Source organism: Lagenorhynchus albirostris, chromosome 16 (assembly GCF_949774975.1).
Source record: "Lagenorhynchus albirostris chromosome 16, mLagAlb1.1, whole genome shotgun sequence".
In the NCBI taxonomy this organism is placed as follows: Eukaryota; Metazoa; Chordata; class Mammalia; order Artiodactyla; family Delphinidae; genus Lagenorhynchus; species Lagenorhynchus albirostris.
Window position 1 is genome coordinate 59,566,589 of NC_083110.1, and position 18,493 is coordinate 59,585,081.

The 18,493-nt window shown below is 56.4% G+C and overlaps 1 protein-coding gene across 5 annotated transcripts in view; it reads right to left on the reverse strand.

Moving 5' to 3' along the window:
• Positions 1 to 98: 98 nt before the first annotated feature.
• The window catches only part of COL17A1 (collagen type XVII alpha 1 chain), a 51,442-nt gene continuing 33,047 nt past the window's right edge, over positions 99 to 18,493 (reverse strand). For 3 of the 5 annotated variants that reach the window (XM_060126642.1, XM_060126640.1, XM_060126641.1), the window contains 31 exons: positions 18,329 to 18,364; positions 17,763 to 17,798; positions 17,053 to 17,115; positions 15,819 to 15,854; positions 15,479 to 15,550; positions 14,651 to 14,677; positions 13,654 to 13,689; positions 11,810 to 11,845; positions 11,507 to 11,587; positions 10,344 to 10,379; positions 9,737 to 9,814; positions 8,804 to 8,857; positions 8,652 to 8,684; positions 8,436 to 8,489; positions 7,907 to 7,966; positions 7,574 to 7,600; positions 7,223 to 7,255; positions 7,067 to 7,141; positions 6,708 to 6,758; positions 6,128 to 6,253; positions 5,510 to 5,647; positions 5,107 to 5,175; positions 4,658 to 4,798; positions 4,073 to 4,162; positions 3,862 to 3,972; positions 3,232 to 3,378; positions 2,604 to 2,948; positions 1,976 to 2,113; positions 1,670 to 1,732; positions 1,434 to 1,514; positions 99 to 1,073 (listed from right to left, as the gene is read on the reverse strand). In XM_060126642.1, coding sequence (XP_059982625.1) covers positions 1,021 to 1,073; positions 1,434 to 1,514; positions 1,670 to 1,732; positions 1,976 to 2,113; positions 2,604 to 2,948; positions 3,232 to 3,378; positions 3,862 to 3,972; positions 4,073 to 4,162; positions 4,658 to 4,798; positions 5,107 to 5,175; positions 5,510 to 5,647; positions 6,128 to 6,253; positions 6,708 to 6,758; positions 7,067 to 7,141; positions 7,223 to 7,255; positions 7,574 to 7,600; positions 7,907 to 7,966; positions 8,436 to 8,489; positions 8,652 to 8,684; positions 8,804 to 8,857; positions 9,737 to 9,814; positions 10,344 to 10,379; positions 11,507 to 11,587; positions 11,810 to 11,845; positions 13,654 to 13,689; positions 14,651 to 14,677; positions 15,479 to 15,550; positions 15,819 to 15,854; positions 17,053 to 17,115; positions 17,763 to 17,798; positions 18,329 to 18,364 — 2,426 coding nt within the window. In that variant the 3' untranslated portion in view covers positions 99 to 1,020. The remainder of the gene's footprint in view (positions 1,074 to 1,433; positions 1,515 to 1,669; positions 1,733 to 1,975; positions 2,114 to 2,603; positions 2,949 to 3,231; positions 3,379 to 3,861; positions 3,973 to 4,072; positions 4,163 to 4,657; positions 4,799 to 5,106; positions 5,176 to 5,509; positions 5,648 to 6,127; positions 6,254 to 6,707; positions 6,759 to 7,066; positions 7,142 to 7,222; positions 7,256 to 7,573; positions 7,601 to 7,906; positions 7,967 to 8,435; positions 8,490 to 8,651; positions 8,685 to 8,803; positions 8,858 to 9,736; positions 9,815 to 10,343; positions 10,380 to 11,506; positions 11,588 to 11,809; positions 11,846 to 13,653; positions 13,690 to 14,650; positions 14,678 to 15,478; positions 15,551 to 15,818; positions 15,855 to 17,052; positions 17,116 to 17,762; positions 17,799 to 18,328; positions 18,365 to 18,493) is intronic. The other 2 variants (XM_060126643.1, XM_060126644.1) reach the window with 2 other exon arrangements.

The window sequence follows — 18,493 nt, forward strand, 5'->3', positions numbered from 1 at the left end:
CCCTCTTTCTTTTCCTCCTTTCCTTTCTTCCTTCCTTCTTCCCTCCTCCCCTCCCTTCTTTTTTTTTTTTTTTGGTTAGATGGATCACATTAAGCATATTAAAAAAGAAAAAACCCTTTAATTGGAAGTTTTGCAATTGAAATGACTCATCTAATAGACCACGTGAATATTTGTAGACATTGAAAAGTGCAATAAAACCAACTGCGCCCAGTCCCCCATGCGTTTCCTAAGTGCAGAGCAGGGGTGCCGGCTTCCGGTGTCAGGCAGTCTGCTCTCCCTCCCCTCCCCTCCCCTCCCCTTCTTTCCTCCTTGCCCCCTGCCTTTCTCTTCCTATTGGCTGCAACCTAGTTCAGTGTAACATACTATCAACTCTAGCGTGGACCTGTGGAGACAGATCATAGCTGCAGTCAAACTTCCTAAGTGGGAATGTGATACATAGTGAGAAATACTAGTAGAAACCCTGTCACCACCTTCAGGGGAAGTGGATTTCTTAAGTTTTTTCAGCTGAGAGTTTTTTCTATGACTAGAGAATGCAGAGTGAAGAGAGGAGAGAGGAGGTGAGAGCACAGCCTTGCAGCGTTGACCAGAACAGTCCCATCAAGTGGCTCCCAGGAAGGCACCCCCCCCAATCCCATCTTCCATTTTCTGGGCTCATTTTTAAGGTGAAGCTCAAGGGCTCCTGAAACAACTTTTATGTACCTGGCTTTCCTAGGCTGGGGCTTGAACTCAATGTTAAAGAAGCCGAGGAGCTCAGGCCTGGACAGCAGGGAGGCCAGCTTCATCCTCCCACACTGCATGCGGCCACTGTTGGGTCTACCCCGTGAAGCTGTTTCAGACTGTGTACCTTGGACTGAATTCTACATACATATATTTTGCTCCAGACTAAGATAAGGGTTCTAGTTGCTGTGCTGCCTCAGTAGGACAGTGAGATTCCAGCTTTTACCCTCTGGAGAGGTCTTGACATAAGCGCCATAAGCCACTGCGAGAACTGGTCCAGGCGGCTGTTCCGCCAAGGGTCGCTCATGGCTTGACGGCGATGCTTCTCCTTCTCCGGCCAGCATAGACTTGGTCACCTAGAAGTTGGAAGATGAATGGGAAGTTAGAAAATATCCTGTGGTCTGTGGGGACATCCGCTTGGGTAATTACAGTAACTGTGACCACTACAAAACCGGCTTGAAAGATGAACTCTTCTGTAAGACTGTCAACTGATTGAAATTGATTACCCTATTTCATTACCAGCCTGGTTCTCCTCTTCCTCCCTGCATTGACACTCTTCTTCCTTTCTCCCTGGCTGTTCATTTGATAGTTACACAAAGTATGCTGTTGCCAGTACCTGCCTTTTGTAGCTGGCATTTGCCTAAAATTTTCAGGCTTGCTCTGGAACACGTGGCCTGCTTCCCAGCACTCCAGGAACTGTGGCAAGTGAGGCTTACCTTTGTCTCCTCTTTCTCCCTTGTGTCCTCGAGGGCCGGGTGGCCCAGGCTGACCTGGTGGCCCAGCAGGGCCCCTCTCACCTAGGAGGACAGAAGGGGGCACGGCTAAGCGAGGCACAGTGCAGGGCCTGAAGGAGCCGCACACGTTCCCAGCACGGCGCTGGCAAGGGAGCTGCTTCCCACAAGAGGCAGTCGTTAACACGGGATCCTGGTGGCTGTTTCCTGCCACCACTTACCTTTGGGGCCAGGGATGCCCATCTCTCCCTTCTGCCCAGGGGGTCCTGGGATGGCTCCATACGCTGCAAGGGGGAAAAGCTGGCCTTAGACGAGAGCTCGTCCTGGGGCTTGGGAAGTAAAGTGATTCGTTCAGACTGACACAGGCAGGTGGTGGTAGAGTTTGGACTTGTAAGAAGAAAACGGTTAAGAATTTATCCGATTTTCAGCATCTCAAGTGTTAACAAGGTTTCTGGGGAGACTGGTTTCTGTGGAGCAGACTACACGGCAAGTGAAGTGTTGGGAAAGTAATCGGGGCATGCCCTTACTTCTGAAGAAGTCCATGAGGTCCTCGGTCACGTTGCTGTAGGCGGAGAAGACCTTGCTGATGCCAGGGGGCCCCTGGGGCCCAGGCCGGCCTGGTGGGCCCCGCACAGTGTAGGCCATCCCTTGGAGCAGGCCCTGACCTGTAAAAACCAGAGTGGTGGGCACAGGCAGCAGGGGTCACCCGGCACCCTCCTCACGGTGGGAGCGCGGTGCCCTCTGACTGTCTGGCTCCCATCCCAGTCAAACTCTTCTGTGCGGCAGCGAGGGAAGAGCCTCCTTAGTCTCCCCTGTTGACAGGCACGTCTCGCCTCCGTGGGCTTGTTTCACAGGCCTTTTACTGCATAGCTGTGCTGGTGAGCCGCCCGGGAAAGGGCTTCTTAGTCAACAGCCTTCCCTCAGCCCCACCAGGAAACCTTCATAGTCATATAGACTCTTCTGGGAAAACAAAGGACAAAGACCCCAGCATCTCTGTTCCCTGCAGCATAGGTTCCAGTCCCGACTGGGCCCCTTGAACTAAGCTTGTCTTCAGTCCCTGCCCGTCTGATTCCAGAACTGCTGTCCTCCTGGATGTGGAAATACTCACATGCTCCCGTAACCCCGCAGTGCTGAAGCCTACGTGTCCCCACTTACGCTGCAAGCTGTCAGACACCCGAACGGCCAGCTCGTTGTAATCCAGACCTCCAGCAAAGCTGGCCCCGAAACCACCGTCACCGCCATACGTGCCGCCTTCTGCCGCTGCCCCATAGCCTCGGCCCCGGCCCGTGTCCAGGCCAAAGGCTCCCCCTTCGCCCAGGGAGCCTCCGCTGGCTCCTCCTATGCCCGTGGAGGAGCTGTGGGAAGAGGCCCGACCGAGAGAAGAGGAGCTGCCGCCCCAGCTGTAGGAGCTGTCCGTGGACACCAGGCGGCTGTCCCCGGGGGGACCCTGGGGCCCGGGAGGACCCGGCGGGCCGACGATGAAGCTGCGCACGTCAGGGCCTGTGGGGAAGAAGCGGCTTTAGTGGGAGCCAGGTCTGGGGGAGAGAAAGCAGTGGGACTTGGGGGTGTCCCTCCCAGGGCCTCAGCACCCCTGAGCAGGATGTGAACTCGCACCGAGCGGGAGCATGTGGGCTGGGAGGAAGCCGGGCTTCCTCGACCGACCAGGGCTGGCTTATGTGTTTGCCCTCCAGTTCCCTTCAAGCCCCGCTGGCTGCCCCTCTCACAGGGAGAAGCCTGGTCTGGGAGGGGATGGAGGAGGGAGAGTGACGTCAGGGACACGCACTTGTGAGGTAGCTGATCAGCTCACTCCGGAAGTTGTCGCTGTTTTCAGCTGCGTATGTCACCAGAGCTCCTGAGACACCCGGGGGCCCTCGAGGGCCTGGGGGGCCAGGGGGACCAGGAGGGCCTGGGATGGATGACAAGCCAGCAGCTGAGCAGGGGGCAAGAGAAAGAAAGATCAGGGATCCCCTGCCAGGACCGCAGAACTCCCAGCCTGGGCCCGTCTGGAAGGAGGCGGTGAGGGAGGCCCCCACACGCGTGTCCCGTCCTCCCCTGGGGTGACTGCTCCCCACTGCTCTCCGCCCCCAGTACCGGGCCTCATTCAACCCAAATCATATCCCTTCCCCTCAGCCCTTCTGCCGCTGGGAGTTGGGGCTCCCGGCTGGGCACCTGGTCACCCGCTGGCCCCTGAGTTCTCTCGTGACTTGGACGCATGGTGTCCCCCCACTTCTCCCCCTGCCAGGGCTGAAAGCACCTCAACGTCAAGTGTGTCCCCCTCCAGGGCCCCAGAGACCGGCCCTGTACCCGCTCTAGGAGGACTGGTGCCTGGGCTGAGCCCTCCATGGCTGCCCTGGCTCAGACCCGCGGGAGCCCTGAAGGTCAGGCTGCAGCCCTCGCCTGCCTCACTCCTTACTCTGCAGGTAGGATGAGAGGTCCTCCATGCTGATGCTGGACCACGCGCTGCCTGGGAGCCCTGGTGGCCCAGGGGGACCTGGGGGCCCAACAATGCCTCTGAATTCAGACCCTGAGACACCAAGGAAGAGCAAGGATCGGTCACAGCCTGGGCCAAGGAGCTCTGCCGTCCACCCCGAAGCTCTCACTCAGATGGCCCTGCTCGGCCGTACCTTGGAGCAAGGAGAGGAGCTCCTCGTAGGATGTTCCCGGCAAGCCTGGGGGCCCTGGGGGGCCAGGAAGCCCAATGCTGACTCCGGAGCCTGAGGAACAAATCCCAAGTTGCGATGGATGCGGATCAGACAGGGAAGGGCAGATGGAAACACCGTGTCAGAGAGGAAGCCAGACAGAAGCAGCCTGAACAGAAGCGGAGGCTGGGATAGGGGCGAGAAGGGCAGCGGGAAGAGACCGGCAGAGGGTAACGCGGACGCGAGACCCTGGGTGACGGCGCCACGGAGGAGAGGCCCCAGGGCCGGGGACGAGTGCAGGTCAGAAGTGCCCACAGCCCTCCTCCTGCTGGGTGTGTGCGTGTGTGCATAGAGAAGTGTGCGAGTGAGTCGTGTGCAGGACGGTGCCCGGGACACTCATCCTGGCCTCCCTCGCCCAGCTCCGTGACCTGCTCTGGGGCCACAGGTTTGAACAGCTCTGAAGCGCCCCCGCTCCCTCTGGGTGGGGTGCAGCCTGGCGGGAGAGGGCCAGGGGGCCATTTCCGGGGTGTCCCGCCCGCTGCCTGCCCCGCCACGGAGGCGGACACTCACTGGACATGTAGCTGAGGACGCGGCTGCTCAGCTCTGCGTAGTCCAAAGACTGGAGGGACCAACCTCCACTGGCTCCTGGTGGCCCTGGGGGACCCCGAGGGCCCGTCAGGTACTGCCGTAGATACTGACGCACGTCATCCCCTGAAAGGAGAGGAGGCGCCGGTATGGACCACACGTCCAGCCTAACCTCTCCACAGACTGGCCCGAGTGACGTGTGAGCTGGGGGTTCTCAGACCCCCAGGGGGACATCAACAAGCTTCCGGGAGCTGAAGGGGCTCCTGCCCGGTTGCCTGGCCTTAGAGGGGAGAGCTGATGCCCCCTTTCCAGCTGGCTGCTGGGAGCGAGGAGGGAGTGGCTCCTTGTCCCAAGGGACCACCAAGTGTGCCTGACAAGTGCGGCCAGGAGAGAGGGAAGGCACCCCGCCCTCTAGCCCACCACAGCCGACTCACGCTGGAGCACAGCCAGGATGTCTTCAGAGGAGATGGAGGTGGAGGACGTGCTGATGCTGTACCCCGAAGCTGTGGGGAAGGAAACCGGTTACCCGCTTAGCTGGTACTGAAGCAACGCACTGCACTCATTACTCCAGAATCACAGACCCGGTCAACCAGCTGTTTCCGTTTGGGGGCAATGAATGCGCGGGGGTGTTAGCAGGCTATTTATAATGCCTATATTTCTTAATCTGAACAAACCTTTTCTGAAGCTAGATTCAGCGGCCTGATTACCGTGAATTCAGCATTGAACATCACATTCAGAAAAAGGGCAAAGCAAACAGCAAATTAAGAGACGAGACTCCAGGAATAACCGTGGACCCTGGGAGGACGGTGTCATTACAGGGGCTGGGGAGAGGCTTACTCTGTAAGTAGCTCACGACGAGGCTGGCCAGCTCTGAGTAGTTGAAAGTCTCACCCGTGATGGTGGTGACAGGCCCGGGGGGACCAGGTGGGCCTGGGGGACCCTGAACTCCAGATAGATAAGACCTGATACTGTCACCTGCCAACAAAGAAATAAAGCAAAGTCAGGCTTGTCCCCAAGAGGGCGTGTCCTCCCCACAGAGATGACCTGAAGTACTTGATGAAATGCACCCACCCATCCCACACAGGGGCCAAGGCGGGGCCAGCAGGGAGCCTAGACTCCCCTTGCTATAGATGGAGAAACTGAGGCAGACTCTGTGCTGGGCCAGGTGGATCTCCATGGCTGTGGACTAACAAGACTCCAGTCAGCCACCCATTTGACAAAGCTCTGGTGCCCACATGTGTGGAAATCACACCCTCACCTCCACAGCACATGGATGGGGTTGGGGGAGTGCACACCAGTGTGAAAGTTGTGTGTGTGTGCGCGCACGTGCATGTGGATGAGCATGTGGGTGTACGAGCCTCTGCTGGGGTGAGGACAAGTCTATGTATCGATACGTGGACACACACGCACGCACGCACGCACGCATGCTGCCCCACTCAGACGCCGGGCACTCACTCTGCATGTAGTCAGAGATGTACTGCTGAATCTCCAGGCCGGAGCTGCTGATGGAGCCTGGAGGCCCGGGGGGCCCTGGTGGGCCTGGTGGGCCCTGTGTGAACATGGTGCTCGATGACGATCCCCCTGCAGGAGAGAAAGCCTCTGAGTTGGTCTCTCCACCCTGGGGTCCAACGAGGGAGCCCAGGCAATGCTTTTACAGTCTGAGGAGGGAGATTCTTTCTCAGTAGGAGAACTAAGACAGTGGCAAAGAGCTCCTAGGAGCTCTCCCAGGCAGAGCCCTCCCTTTCCTTCGGCAACCTGCTCACCGCCCCTGAACCCCTAGCTCCCAGGCTCTGTTCTCGCCATCATTCATCATCGGCGTTGCTAGTCATCTTTATCGTGCAGGCATCCTTCCCTCCCACCCCCGCTAAGTTGTAACCTCCTTAAAGGCAGTTCAGAGATCCCAGCACGTGGAGAAAGTATCTCATCAACACTGAATCATGGATAAGTGAATGAATTAGTTAATTAACATCCTCACTGGCATGATCAGCCTCGCTTGAAGAAGGAGAGAAGAACTTTGGGCACCTTTGGTTCTTACCTCGAGAGGGCCCACTGGGAATGCCGGGAGCCCCTGGGACTCCGGGATCACCTGGAATCCAAAACAAGCAGCTCTGTTTGCATCACCTCCTCCAGGAAGCCTCCCCTGGTTCCTCAAGTTCAACGACACTGTCAGCTGTGGCTCAACAACTGTCCCATGTTTCTCAGTCTCATTTCTGCAATGGTGTCCTGCTTCCCTGGGCAGAGACTGTATCCCCACCCCCGTCCCTTTCTCCCTCCAGGCTCTTCTCTCTTCAGCCTCTTCTTCCTTCCAAGTCTGTAGCATCAGCAAGTACTCGCTGCCCTCTATTCGGGCTCTGGGAGCCAGCCTTGCTCCCACTCCTCCCCGCCTTCACTGACCTCTGTCACCCTTGGGTCCCTGAGGGCCGGGTGGGCCTGGCGGTCCTTGTAGGTTGAGTCCGAGAGAACTGGAGCCTGGAGGCCAACAACACAGGGCAGTCAGCCAGGTGGGGAGAGGCTCCGGGCAGAGCCAGCAGCAGGGGGCTCAGCACTTACCTGAGGCTGAGAACCCTGGGAGGCCTCGCTCGCCTGAGGGACACAGCAGAGAGGGAACAGTCAGCTGTGCCGGCCTCCCTCTCCCCGTGCCCCAGCCCAAGACACCACCTCCCTCCCGAGGCTCCCCAAGACTCATGATGGCTGGGGCAGCACCGGCCCTCGGGTGGTATCTAGAGCTGCCGCACAGACACACACACACACACACGCACGCACACATGTAAGTTCTCAACCATCAGAGACACACTCTGGTCTATCATCTGGACCAAACTCAAGAAGCTCAGGGATCTTGGAAGGTCAGCCTTTGCCACTCCCACCCCTACCCCAGGTTTGTTTGATGCCAGTTCTATTTACCTTGGTGTCCTCGGGGGCCTGGGGCACCTGGAGGAGAAGACAGTCATGAGACAGGTCCCACCCAGATGCTGTGACTGCAAGGGGCCCGTGGGGAAGGAGTCGGGGCTCCAGGGCCCCTCGTGCCTCTCCTCCCATCAGGACAGGCAGAGGCAGATACTCCTGGCAGAGCTTCCGACCACCCCCCACGCCCTGCTGCAGGCTGCTGAGCTCCTAATGGGGTAGGGCAGGAGGGTGAAGGCCCGCTCATCCAGCCTCATCAGAACTCTCCCGGCCACCAGCTGGGTCAGCTGGGGTTCACACAGGCTCCTGCACTCCCTAAGACACGGTGCTCACCTTGCTCTCCCTTGGGGCCTGGGGGGCCAGGTGGGCCTGGAGGGCCAGAGAAGAAGGTCTCTGTAGAGGAAAGAAAGAGTTTTGAGTGTGGACGATAGATGGATGGATGGATGAATTTTCCACTAGAGACAAGTTCTGGGCTAAAGTATGTTCTAAAGTTATTTCCATATGTTTCTATGTTATACTGTCAGCATTTATCTCATTTCATGAGCATTTGTCCTACCTACTTTATCAGAGCTGGGCTCCCTGAGGACAGGAACTAGGTCTCCCCAGTTGGCCCAGAAGCTTCCCAAAGGCAGATCTCCCCCAGGCTGGGCAACCAGGGATTCTCAGGGTGGCTGGGTTGGCATCAGTTACCTTCTCTCCACGCAGCAGGTAGTATGGAGTTTATGCAAACACACTCACGGTGGAAAGTCAGAAGGAGAAAGCATGGTGAGTGGGTCAGAAAGGCTGTGTGCCCATGACCATGGCATGTGCTGGGGCTGGGGCTGAGGTAGAGAACAGGAGCGACTTGACTCCCCAGCATTACCTGAGCTGGTCAGGAGAGATCCTGGTGGGCCTGGTGGGCCTGGCAAGCCTTCCCCTAGATAAGAGAGCACCCAAGACCTATTAATGCCAAGAGGTGGGCCAGGAACACTCTGCCCAGGAGCAGAAGTGACAGAGAAGCTCTTTCCTAAGAGCCGGCCCGGAAGAAGCCTGGGCTCTGGGTCCCATCGTCTCTCATCTCCCATTGCTTAGCTCTCACCTGCTGGGCCTCGGGGTCCTGGAATGGATGGTCCTGTAGAAGAGGGTGAGGAAGAGGCAATGCTGAACCCAGGATCTTGGCTTCCTCACTAAGTGCCTTGAGCCCCCTGCCCCCAAGATTCCCCACCTTCCAAAGATCCCTGAGGTGCTCACCTGGTGGCCCAGGTGGTCCAGGTGGGCCTTGGGGACCTCGTAAATCAAGACCCTCTGTGGAAAGGAGAAACCAGAAATGAGCAAAAGCTGTCATGAGGCTGCTCTCCGCCAGCCTCACCCCTCACCAGGATCCTCGGTGCTTGTGCTCATACCCACACACCAGGCCATGGGTCATGGGTCGTGGCACAGGACCCTCCAAGACCCCCTCTGCTAGAGATGCCTTTTGCTCAGAGGCAGGGCAGGGCTGAGTCGAGCTCCCTGGTGGCTGATGGGGGTGTGCAGTGATGATTAAGAGCATGGCATCAGTGTCAGACAGCCTGAGTTCAAATCCTGCCTCATCACTGCCAGCTTGTGGGCAAGTTCTTGACCTTTCAGCCTCAGCTTCCTCCACTGTAAACCAGAGGCCCAAGATCTACATCACAAGGGCCTTGTGCAGACTCGGTGGGACGACAAGGCACGGCGCCTGGCACGTGGTGACTGTTAGACCAGGGCTGGCGTTGTCTTTGCTGTTCAAGTGGCCAGGTGCCCAGGTGGGAGGCCCAGCGGCATCTCTGCCTGGGTTCTTTAAAGGACTCTGGGAACCGGAGGACCCAGGAGTCAGCGCTCCTAGGCCGGGCCTGTGGCTGAGAACCCAGGGACCCTCATCGCTGTTCATGGTGTGGGGGATTCAGGACTCCTCCAGTCACACTCACAGGGCTGGGTTCAGAGGCCTCCTGGAATCCGGAGAGCCTCTCTGACAGCTGTGCCATGCCCTGTGACTCATCCTCCACAGCTGATAGAACCCCTGCTGTTCCTTCTCAGCCAGCGGAACTGGCCATCCTCACACTGGGGCTCACGATGACTCACTGGTGCAGCTGCTGCAGGCCCCAGTGCATGGCCACCTCTCCCACTCCCACCCGTGTCACCTGTCCCGGAGAACACGGTGGCACTCACGGGCGGAGAGGACCTCAGAGATGGAGCTGCTGCTGCCCATGAACGATTCACCAGGAAGTCCTGGCTCCCCTCGCGGGCCTGTGGGGAGGACACAGAGTTGGGGGACACCGCCTGCAGCTGTCAGTGCTTTCTCTCTGGAGCCGCCCAGGTGCTCGGGGTGGGGCAGGGCCAAGCGGAGCTGAGACTGTGGGCGGGGCTGAGCTGACTGTGGGCGGGGCCAGAGTGTTCGCTGGGAGCGAGACACACCCCAGGAGGACCTGGAGTCCGTTTTTTGATATTTGGATAAGTTGCTGGACAGTGACACGATTCTCAGGATCTGGTCACCAGAGGCCTGAGGCCTGTGAAGATAGCTGAGCTTGATCCTGACCCAAGAGCCTCAACCTCCCTTTCGGGAGGACCCCTACCTTCTCAGAAACATGGAAGAAGGTGGGAGGAGGTGTCTCCTCTGGCTACGGAGGCCTTGCCGGGGCCTTGGAGAAGAGCCCGGTGGTCCCTCACCTCCCTTCCCAACATGCACATCTCTCACTTAAAGATGGGGTGCAGGGCCACCCCAGGAAGGAAGCTCTCCACAGCCTACAGTCATGCGTTCTTTCAGGGTGTGACATACCTTGCTGTCCTGGGAGACCAGCTGGGCCAATGGGGCCTGGAAATGGGGTTGGGGAAGAAAAGGTTTTATCACACCTCTAGGGGCAGAGTTCTAGAAAGAACTGAAGAAAAGACAGGTGCCTGGGTACATTAAGTACCTTCCTCACAAGGCATGGAATAGTGGCCCAAAGAGGTCATCTTGCTTATTTGAAAGCAATAAGCAATTTGAGACCAGCCCTGTGGTCCATTCCAGTGAGAATTCCTCTGCCAGGCACTGGGGCCCCTGGGATGGGCAGGACTGCCCTCTCTGACACTGTCCTCCGATGGTTAGGGACTTCTAAACACCCCCAGTGTCCCCAGTCTCACTGGAGTTTATCAGGAGGGAAGGCCGGTCCATACTTGCATTGGTCATATTAAATAATGTATTTCATTTACACACAAACATTTTAAATAATTAAAAAATGATATAAAAAAACAGGCATTTTGGATAAATAGAAAAAAGTATCACCCACAATTCTTTAACTTACAGGCATTTTGTTGTATTTCCTTCCAGCATTTTTTTATCTTATATAAATATAGTTGCAACTACAGAGCACACATTATCGAGTATTCTGCTCTTTTATTTAAAAAAAATTTTTTTATTGGAGTATAGCTGATTTACAACGTTGTATTACCTGCTCTTTTAAATAACACTGTTATCTGCTAAGAACTTTAAGTCTTCATATTTTTGTAGCCATCTCATTATTGTTGGACAATTTGGGGCTATTTGCTTCAAATAGATTCCTCGCACTTTTGTTGCTCTTGATGCATATTATCAAGTTGTTTTCCAAGAGGAAACAATTTGAGGACTGACTCTGACACGTCAATACTGGTTCTGGAGGCAGAAGGACCTGGGCCGAACCCTGACTCTGCTATTTCTTATCCGTGTGACCTTAGGCGTGTCATTTACCTGCTCGAGCCTCCAACGGTACTGCGGGGACCTAGTGAAGCAATGCCATGCAGGGCTTAGGATACGTGCTGGGGAGTGACCAGGGCTCACCAGGCTGTCTGGGAGGGGCTTTCTCAGCCCCTTCCTACTCTTCCCCGGGTTCCGGCCCGGGTTTCAGGATTTGAGCGAATGCTGCTATAGTCAGATGCAAGCAAGGCCTGATGCCGATCTGGGGCAAAGCAAGAAAACAGACTGACCTGAGGCACCTGGAGGTCCTGGAGGTCCCATGGCTCCAGGAGGTCCCGGGGGACCTGGGACAGTGAGAGTCGATGATCCCTCTGAAAACAGAAGGCACGTTGAACGCTGAGCCCCACTCTCCTCGCTCAGAGGGGACCCAGGCCAGGCTGTGGGACAGGTTGGGCCAGTATTACGTCTGAAATCCCCCGACCCTCCTCACTTCTGACTGGAAGCGTTCAGCACTGCGCCTTGCCCAAAGGGCGGAGCCCGCGGACTTGCAGGGTGTTGAGGCAGAGCCAGGGCGCAGTGCAGGGTCTACCTACCTGAAGTCACGATCCTGCCTGGAGCTCCTGGTTCACCTGGGAGGGGAGGCAAAGGAGAGTGGTTATTCCCAGGATCAGTTAGTGGCTCAATGAATCATTTTCAAGGCTTCTGATTGCATCTGAGACCCACTCCTGGGCTTCTAACCCTCAGGCTGAAGGCATTTTAATGAACTGAAGGGGAGCATACAGGATGCATTAAGCACCAATCTCTGCACTGGAGACCCTGGAGGCTCGAGCATCAATCTTCTTGGCCCACATTAGCTTTTGGAAGAAGCTGGGACTCTGCGAAGGGGCTTCATTTGTGGATGTTGGAGAGTTTGCCTGGTGGTGAGGCCAGAATGAGCTGACTCAGGAGCTGTTCCCCCTCCCACACTCTATCTTCTCCCACACTGGGCATTGCAGGCTCTTACTAGGAATTGCTTTAGGTGCAAAAAGCACTGAGAGGTCAAAGAGCAGAGGCAGTGAGCCTGTGGGGTAGAGCCTGGTTCCCAGTGCCCCTCAGGTGCTAATTCCCTGGGACAGTAGTAGGGTCTACACAGAGTCAAGAGGGGGTTCCGTGGTCTGGGAAACTCCGAGTCATGTAAAGGTTAACAGATCTCTTCTCTGCCTTGTGTCTTAGAGGGTTGAAAATGCGAATGTGCATGGAGGACTTCCAAGAAGGGAATGTCAGATTCACACTTTCCCAAGGCTGTCACGATGGAAATCCACATTCTGCAGAACCAAGTGAGTGAAGTAGAGGATGGAAAAACCCTTGACTGGAGATTCTTCTGGGACGTTTTTGTCATTTCCCAAGGCCTGTGGGCAATTCAGTCATCCACACGCTGAGGGGTGATACTGATTTCCCCCTTTGGGGAAGCTTGCAATCTGCCAGCCCCTCGAGGTCAAGGCCAAGAGAAAGCACTTGACTTTCTTTTTGTTGGAACACAACCCAGTGTCAGGTACAATGTCCACCTCTGTGCACGCTGGACAGAAAGTCACAGGCCCTGGAGAAGGGCAGGGTGTCTCTCCTCGAGAATCCCCAAGCCTCTGATCTTTTACCAAAGATGCCATCAATCCGTGAGCAGATCTGTGGACCCAGAGACGTGTCTGCTTGGGATGTACTTGAAAGAACTCCTTGGCCCAACCTGTTGTTAGCCATAGTTTCTGGAAAGCAGGTCCCCCCGCCAAGGTGACAGTGACAGAGGGCAGCTCCACCGAACGTCAGGGTTCAGGAACGTGGGGTCACAGGGACAGAAGGAGAAGGACCGTCCCTGAGCAGCCCCTTTCCTGGACTGGCTCGGGGTTGGGGTCTGATGGCCCAGAACCGGATGCGAATGTCGCCCTACATGTAAGGGTCTGAGTCCTGAGGATGCCCCTCTGAGAACTCTGACTTTGGCCTCTTAGTAACATCTGAGAGGCTCCTCCCTGCCTGCACCAAAGCCCCCTCTCAGAAAGGGGGTGGCAGTGTCCCCGTTACACTGAGGCCTGTGTGGACCATAACACTTGTCCCAGGGAAGAGGCACATCATGGGGGGACCACGCCTAAGTAAGGGGACAGAGCACTCGTGGGGGGGCATTACAGAGTCAGCGGTGGGGACAGCACCCTTGCAGATCCTCCTCCATCGAGGGCTTGGAGACAGCCAGGCACCAAAGCGAGGCTCTGGATTGTGGGGGAAGGGTGGGGCTTGAGGACTCAGGGCTTAATTGGTCAGAAGAATCCCTGGCTCCCCAGCCTCACAGCCTTCCACTGAAGCCACTAGATGCCACTATTGATCCAGGCTCTGGCCACACAGGGACCTCCCTCCTGCCAATGCCTCCCCTCCTGCCAAAATGACCGGTGACTGTCTAATTTGGAAAATCACTTACCTTTAGCCCCTGGTCGGCCGGGGGTCCCAGGAAGTCCTGGTGTGATTGAAAACAAGTCAGTCAGGATGATTGAGGGCCAGCAATTCCAGACCCCCTGTGGTAGCACCTGGCGCTCTGTCACTGGCAAGGCCACAACTGCTGACTGAAACCTGCAGACCCACCTGGCTCAACCTTCCACCTTAGCCCAGCTCCCTCGAGGGAGCCTCTTGCTCTGAGCCCTTCTCCCTCTCTAGGAAATGGAGCAACAGCTGGGCTGGAGGCAGAGGCTCACAGGTCTAGCTTTGGGGGATCCCAGTCCCTCTGGGTGATGTGCCCCCTGCAGCCTGCAAAGCAGCCATTGTAACCCACTGGCCCTGCAGCCTGGGGGAGTAGGGCCTGGGCTTCCTGTATCTGATGCAACACCCCCTCTTGCTTTTGTCCACAACTCCACCAGGGAGCATTTGAAAGATATCCCTGTGCGCTCAACTGTTGAGGGGTGATGCTGTTTGATTTTATTTTACATCTTTGCCTAATTTCCTTTAGGAGTTGGGGCTGGTGTGGTGACAGCTTCTCAAATCCAAGTGGGTGCACACTGTCCAACTATCGGACAGGCTTTGACACTGGGGCTGTCCCAGGGAGGCCGGGCCCTTCTGCATGAGATGAGTGCCCACTCCCTACCGTGCCACAGGGGAGGTGGGCCTCTGTGGGGCTAATGGGACTCCTGGGCCTGGAGCCTCCTTTTGGGGGTCCCTGCACCAAAGGGGACCAGGCTCAGGCAGACAGCATTCACACGTGACCTAACCTCATTCTCCTAGAACGGCTTTCTAGATTGTTCTGTGCATAGTTTTCCTTCCTAAGGTGTTTCTCAAGACTCGCATCAGAATGACCTGAACCCATTTTTGCTGGGGGAGTGAGGGAAGGAGAGGACACACTAAGGTGACTGGAGGAGCATCTGCTGAATGCGGGGATTGGGAGGCTTGGCGGTGGCGTTTGAAGTGGCAGTGACCCGATGACTCACCCTGAGGTCCTTGGGGTCCTGTGAGACCTATGGAGAGAAGAAGACATGAGAGGAGAGTTGAAGGGCAGAGGAGCCGACCCCTCAGCAGCAGGAGCGGGCGGAAGGGATTGGTGGGCGCAGGAGGACGAACCCCGTGTCTGGGGCAGCCGGACTCCAGGGTCCTCGCAGCCCTGGATGAGAGCAGTTTTCTGACTCACTGCTCCATCAGGGGATGGTTCTTAGCCCATTTGGGCTCAAGACCCTTTGGTGTCTGAGAGCTACAAGCCCCAAAAGTTCACACACTCACTGAGCCCTAATGCTGCCCCCAGGCTCCCTCCTGGGTGCTCTCCATCTGTGCGCCCACCAAAGGAGCCCAGGGGCCCCCTGCTCCTCATCGGCCCCTGAGGGTTGCCACCTCGTCCTCCCGGCTTTCTTGGCTTGTGTTGATTTGTTCCTCCTGCAGCCCTGAGGATCTTGCTCCTGCTAGGCCTTTGGTGGAGACCCTAACAACGGCTTATCTCCCCAGGCTGGGTCCAGGCACGGCCCAAGGGGGTCCACAGGGGACCCAGACACTGAGGTGGTGATAAACTGGCATTTTTAGGAGACTCCTTGCCCCTTTCTAGAACTCCTTGCTTTCAGTGTTGATCTCTCTTTTCCAAGTTGCCAGACTTGGTGACTCAGGTGTCAGGACTCACAGCCGCTGTGCCCGGCTCTAGCCAGCAGTTGTGGCATTTTCCTAATGAGCTGCTAGAGGAAAATGGATTAGGGAAGGTACACACACACACACACACACACACACACGCTTCCCACTCTGTTACATATACACACACACGCTTCCCACTCTGTTACCTGGCTTTCCTGGGTCTCCAGAAGGTCCTGGTAAGCCCCGGATTCCGGGCATCCCTGGAAGACCTTGTTCCCCTAGAGAAAGCACGACCAACGTGGAAACGTTTGCCTTTTAGGCACGCTGACCAGCCAACGCATCGGAGCCAATGGTCTCTTGGGGTTTTACTGAGTAACTTGCTGGCAGGTGGAAGGGAGGAGGGGGATGAGACCGGGACCTTGCACACCTCCCCGTGATGTACGCCCTCTGGCCTTGTGATCGGGAGGCTGGGGGCTGTGTGCTGGGACATGGGCAGGGGGGGCAGTGGCGGGCCAGGGGAGTGAAGAGAGCAGCTGAGTGACCAACCTCTTGGGCCTTGGTGTCCGTCGGGGCCAGCTTGTCCTAGGAAAGCAGATGCAAGTTCATCAGTGACTCTGGGAGCTACTCTGGGACTCCCTCCCTCCACTGCGTTATAGCCTCCCAAGCTGTCTCCTAGGTGGGGCACCCATGCACCCCCTCCTGCAGCCATCAGACGTGGAAGAAGCCCTGTCGTTGTCACACCTGCAGCGTGAAGCTTTCCTGCCCTCTCCTCCTAAACCAGTAATGCCTCTTCTCCTGCTGAGAACTGTTCCATGGCCCCCACTGCATCTCCCACATCGACGGCACAGGACTTGCACACACCAGATGCTCAATACACGTCAGCCTCATTTGGTCCAGGTCCTGGAGGTCAAGATTCTCCAAGATCTTGTCTCCTCTGCTGTAGGCATCACCCTAACCTCCGTCCACAGTGATGTCCTTCTGGGGCCAGCTCTTCCCACCTGCTTTTTCCCACCTCTTTGTCTTTCCTCACTCATGTCTCTGCGTGGCATTTTCTAAACTGATGTGATTAAAATCTTCTTTACTTTTTAGAACCATCTGAAAAGGCATCTCCTTCATCCTTCCGGTTGGAAGAAACTTCTCTCTCTACTGTTTCCACATAGCACCCTGTACCTTTCATGGCCCTTGTCATCGCACACAAGCTTTATCTCCCCTCGAGGGAGGTAAAGCATCTTACTCGCCCAGCACAGCATCCTGCACACCGTCAGCGCTTCCTAACACTTCGTTAATGAATGAGATCATGAATGCACCACGTCTCCATGGGTGGGGCTTAGACCCTTCTGGGATGTGGTGTCAAATGCCTGGCCCCGTGGGGGGTCTTTAGCCAGCCTCCTTGTCCTGGCTGACAGGTCCCTCAGTAAGGGTCAGCCAAAGGGCTGAACCCTGGAGTATCAGGGCTGTGCCTGGAATTCTGTGGGTTCCAAAGAACCTCAGCCCTTGTTTCTCCTCCCCAAGGGCCTGAGGGTCTTAGAGGCAGGAATCGGGGCAGATGGACCATATCCTGCCAAGCGCCTCCAGAGCAGTAAGAAACTGTCAGAGACAGCAGCTCTCTGAGCCCCAAGAGGGATGCCCAGATCCAGGAACAGCCTGTAAATGGAGCCTCTACCGGGGGTGGGTAGATTAGAGAATGGGAGATGCAGCTCTAGGAGAATCTCAACTCTAGGGCCATGACGATGACTGCGGCGGGGCAGACCCATGGCGTCTGCTGCTGTGAGACACTCACCCATTGCTCCTTTAGGCCCAGGCTCACCCACAGCACCAGGTAAACCTTTCAAGCCGGGCTCGCCTGCAAAGGAAATGGACTAGGTGTTTGGAGGAGCTTGACAGTGGTAGAGCACTCTACCCTCCCGGCCACCCCCAGGCCTGCCACCTCCCCAACCAGAGCAGCTTGGTGTGCCAACCAGAGGCTGGAGACACAGCGTCAGCTTTGCTTCTAAAGTCAGGCCTCCCACCCCCGGCAGCAGGCACGGACTGGCCCAGAGGCCACGCCTGGTCTGAAGGGGCCTGTGTATGAGTCTTATTTCCTTGGCAACAAAAAGCTGGCCCTTGTAGCCAAAGCACTAGCACTGTCAAATTCCTTTGTAATCATGCAAGTTGGCAGGAGGTAAGTGGATACAAGTAGGGCAAACTTTCTGCCACTTAGGGAAGAGCTTAATTTTCCCAACTCAATTCTTCAAAAGAATCGGAGATAATCATAAGCTCCCTTTTCTGCCCCAGACATTGACTGTCTGGACCATACATGTTGCTGCTGGCTTATACTCCATTCCGGGCTTTATTTTATCTTGTCCTGCTTTTTTCTAGATTGCAAGTCCCCTGAAGGTTTTAGACAGAGATTCTGTCTCCTACCTCTGTGTTTTTTCCCCCATCTCCAGTACCCAATGGATTTACAAAAAGTCTTTAGTGGATCACAGTAGATTCCTGTGTGGGACTGACCTGTGAGGCCTCGGGGTCCTTTCTCACCCTGGTCACCTAAAATAAAAATGGGGCAGGGGTGGGGGGGGGTGGAGGAAACAAGCGTCAGTCAGGAGCAAGGAAAAGAATCTCACCCAGTAAGAGGGACCCCAGGCTGCAGAACGGTTCCCACTGCACCTGTAAGCTGCTGTCAGCTGAATGTTGGCAAGAACTCAGCATTAACAAAGCCCAAAAGGCACACTAGGTAGATCTCTTCCGGGTCAGGGCCCACCCACACACTGACCCAGGCCCTGCTGTCACACCAGTGGGTGCTGTGGGCAAGAGGGGGACCACACTAGAGGGGAGAAGCCTCAGTGCTCATCGATGCCACCCCGAGGGCCACCCCGAGCATTGTGACGCTGGTACTGTTTCTCCTCTTTGTGCCTCAGTTTCCCTGAGAGGTTCGACTAGAATCTCAGATCCCTCCCAGCCCCAGGGTCCAGGAGCCAGGTCATATGGGTTTTTGGACACCAGGACAGGGGTCACATCTGGGTTCCCAGGAGTCGGCAGGGTGTGGTGTTGTCCGGGCAGCAGCAGGAGAAGCATACCTTTGGGTCCTGGTGGTCCCATAGGTCCTTTGTCACCTGAAAAGGAAATGGACACCTTAGTGTAAAGAGCCTTGGTAGGGACGACCAACAAGGGGCAGAGTTTGTGCCTGAAGACAGGCTCCTCCCCAGTCCTGACTGCCTCTTCCCCTCATGCACCTGTTGGCC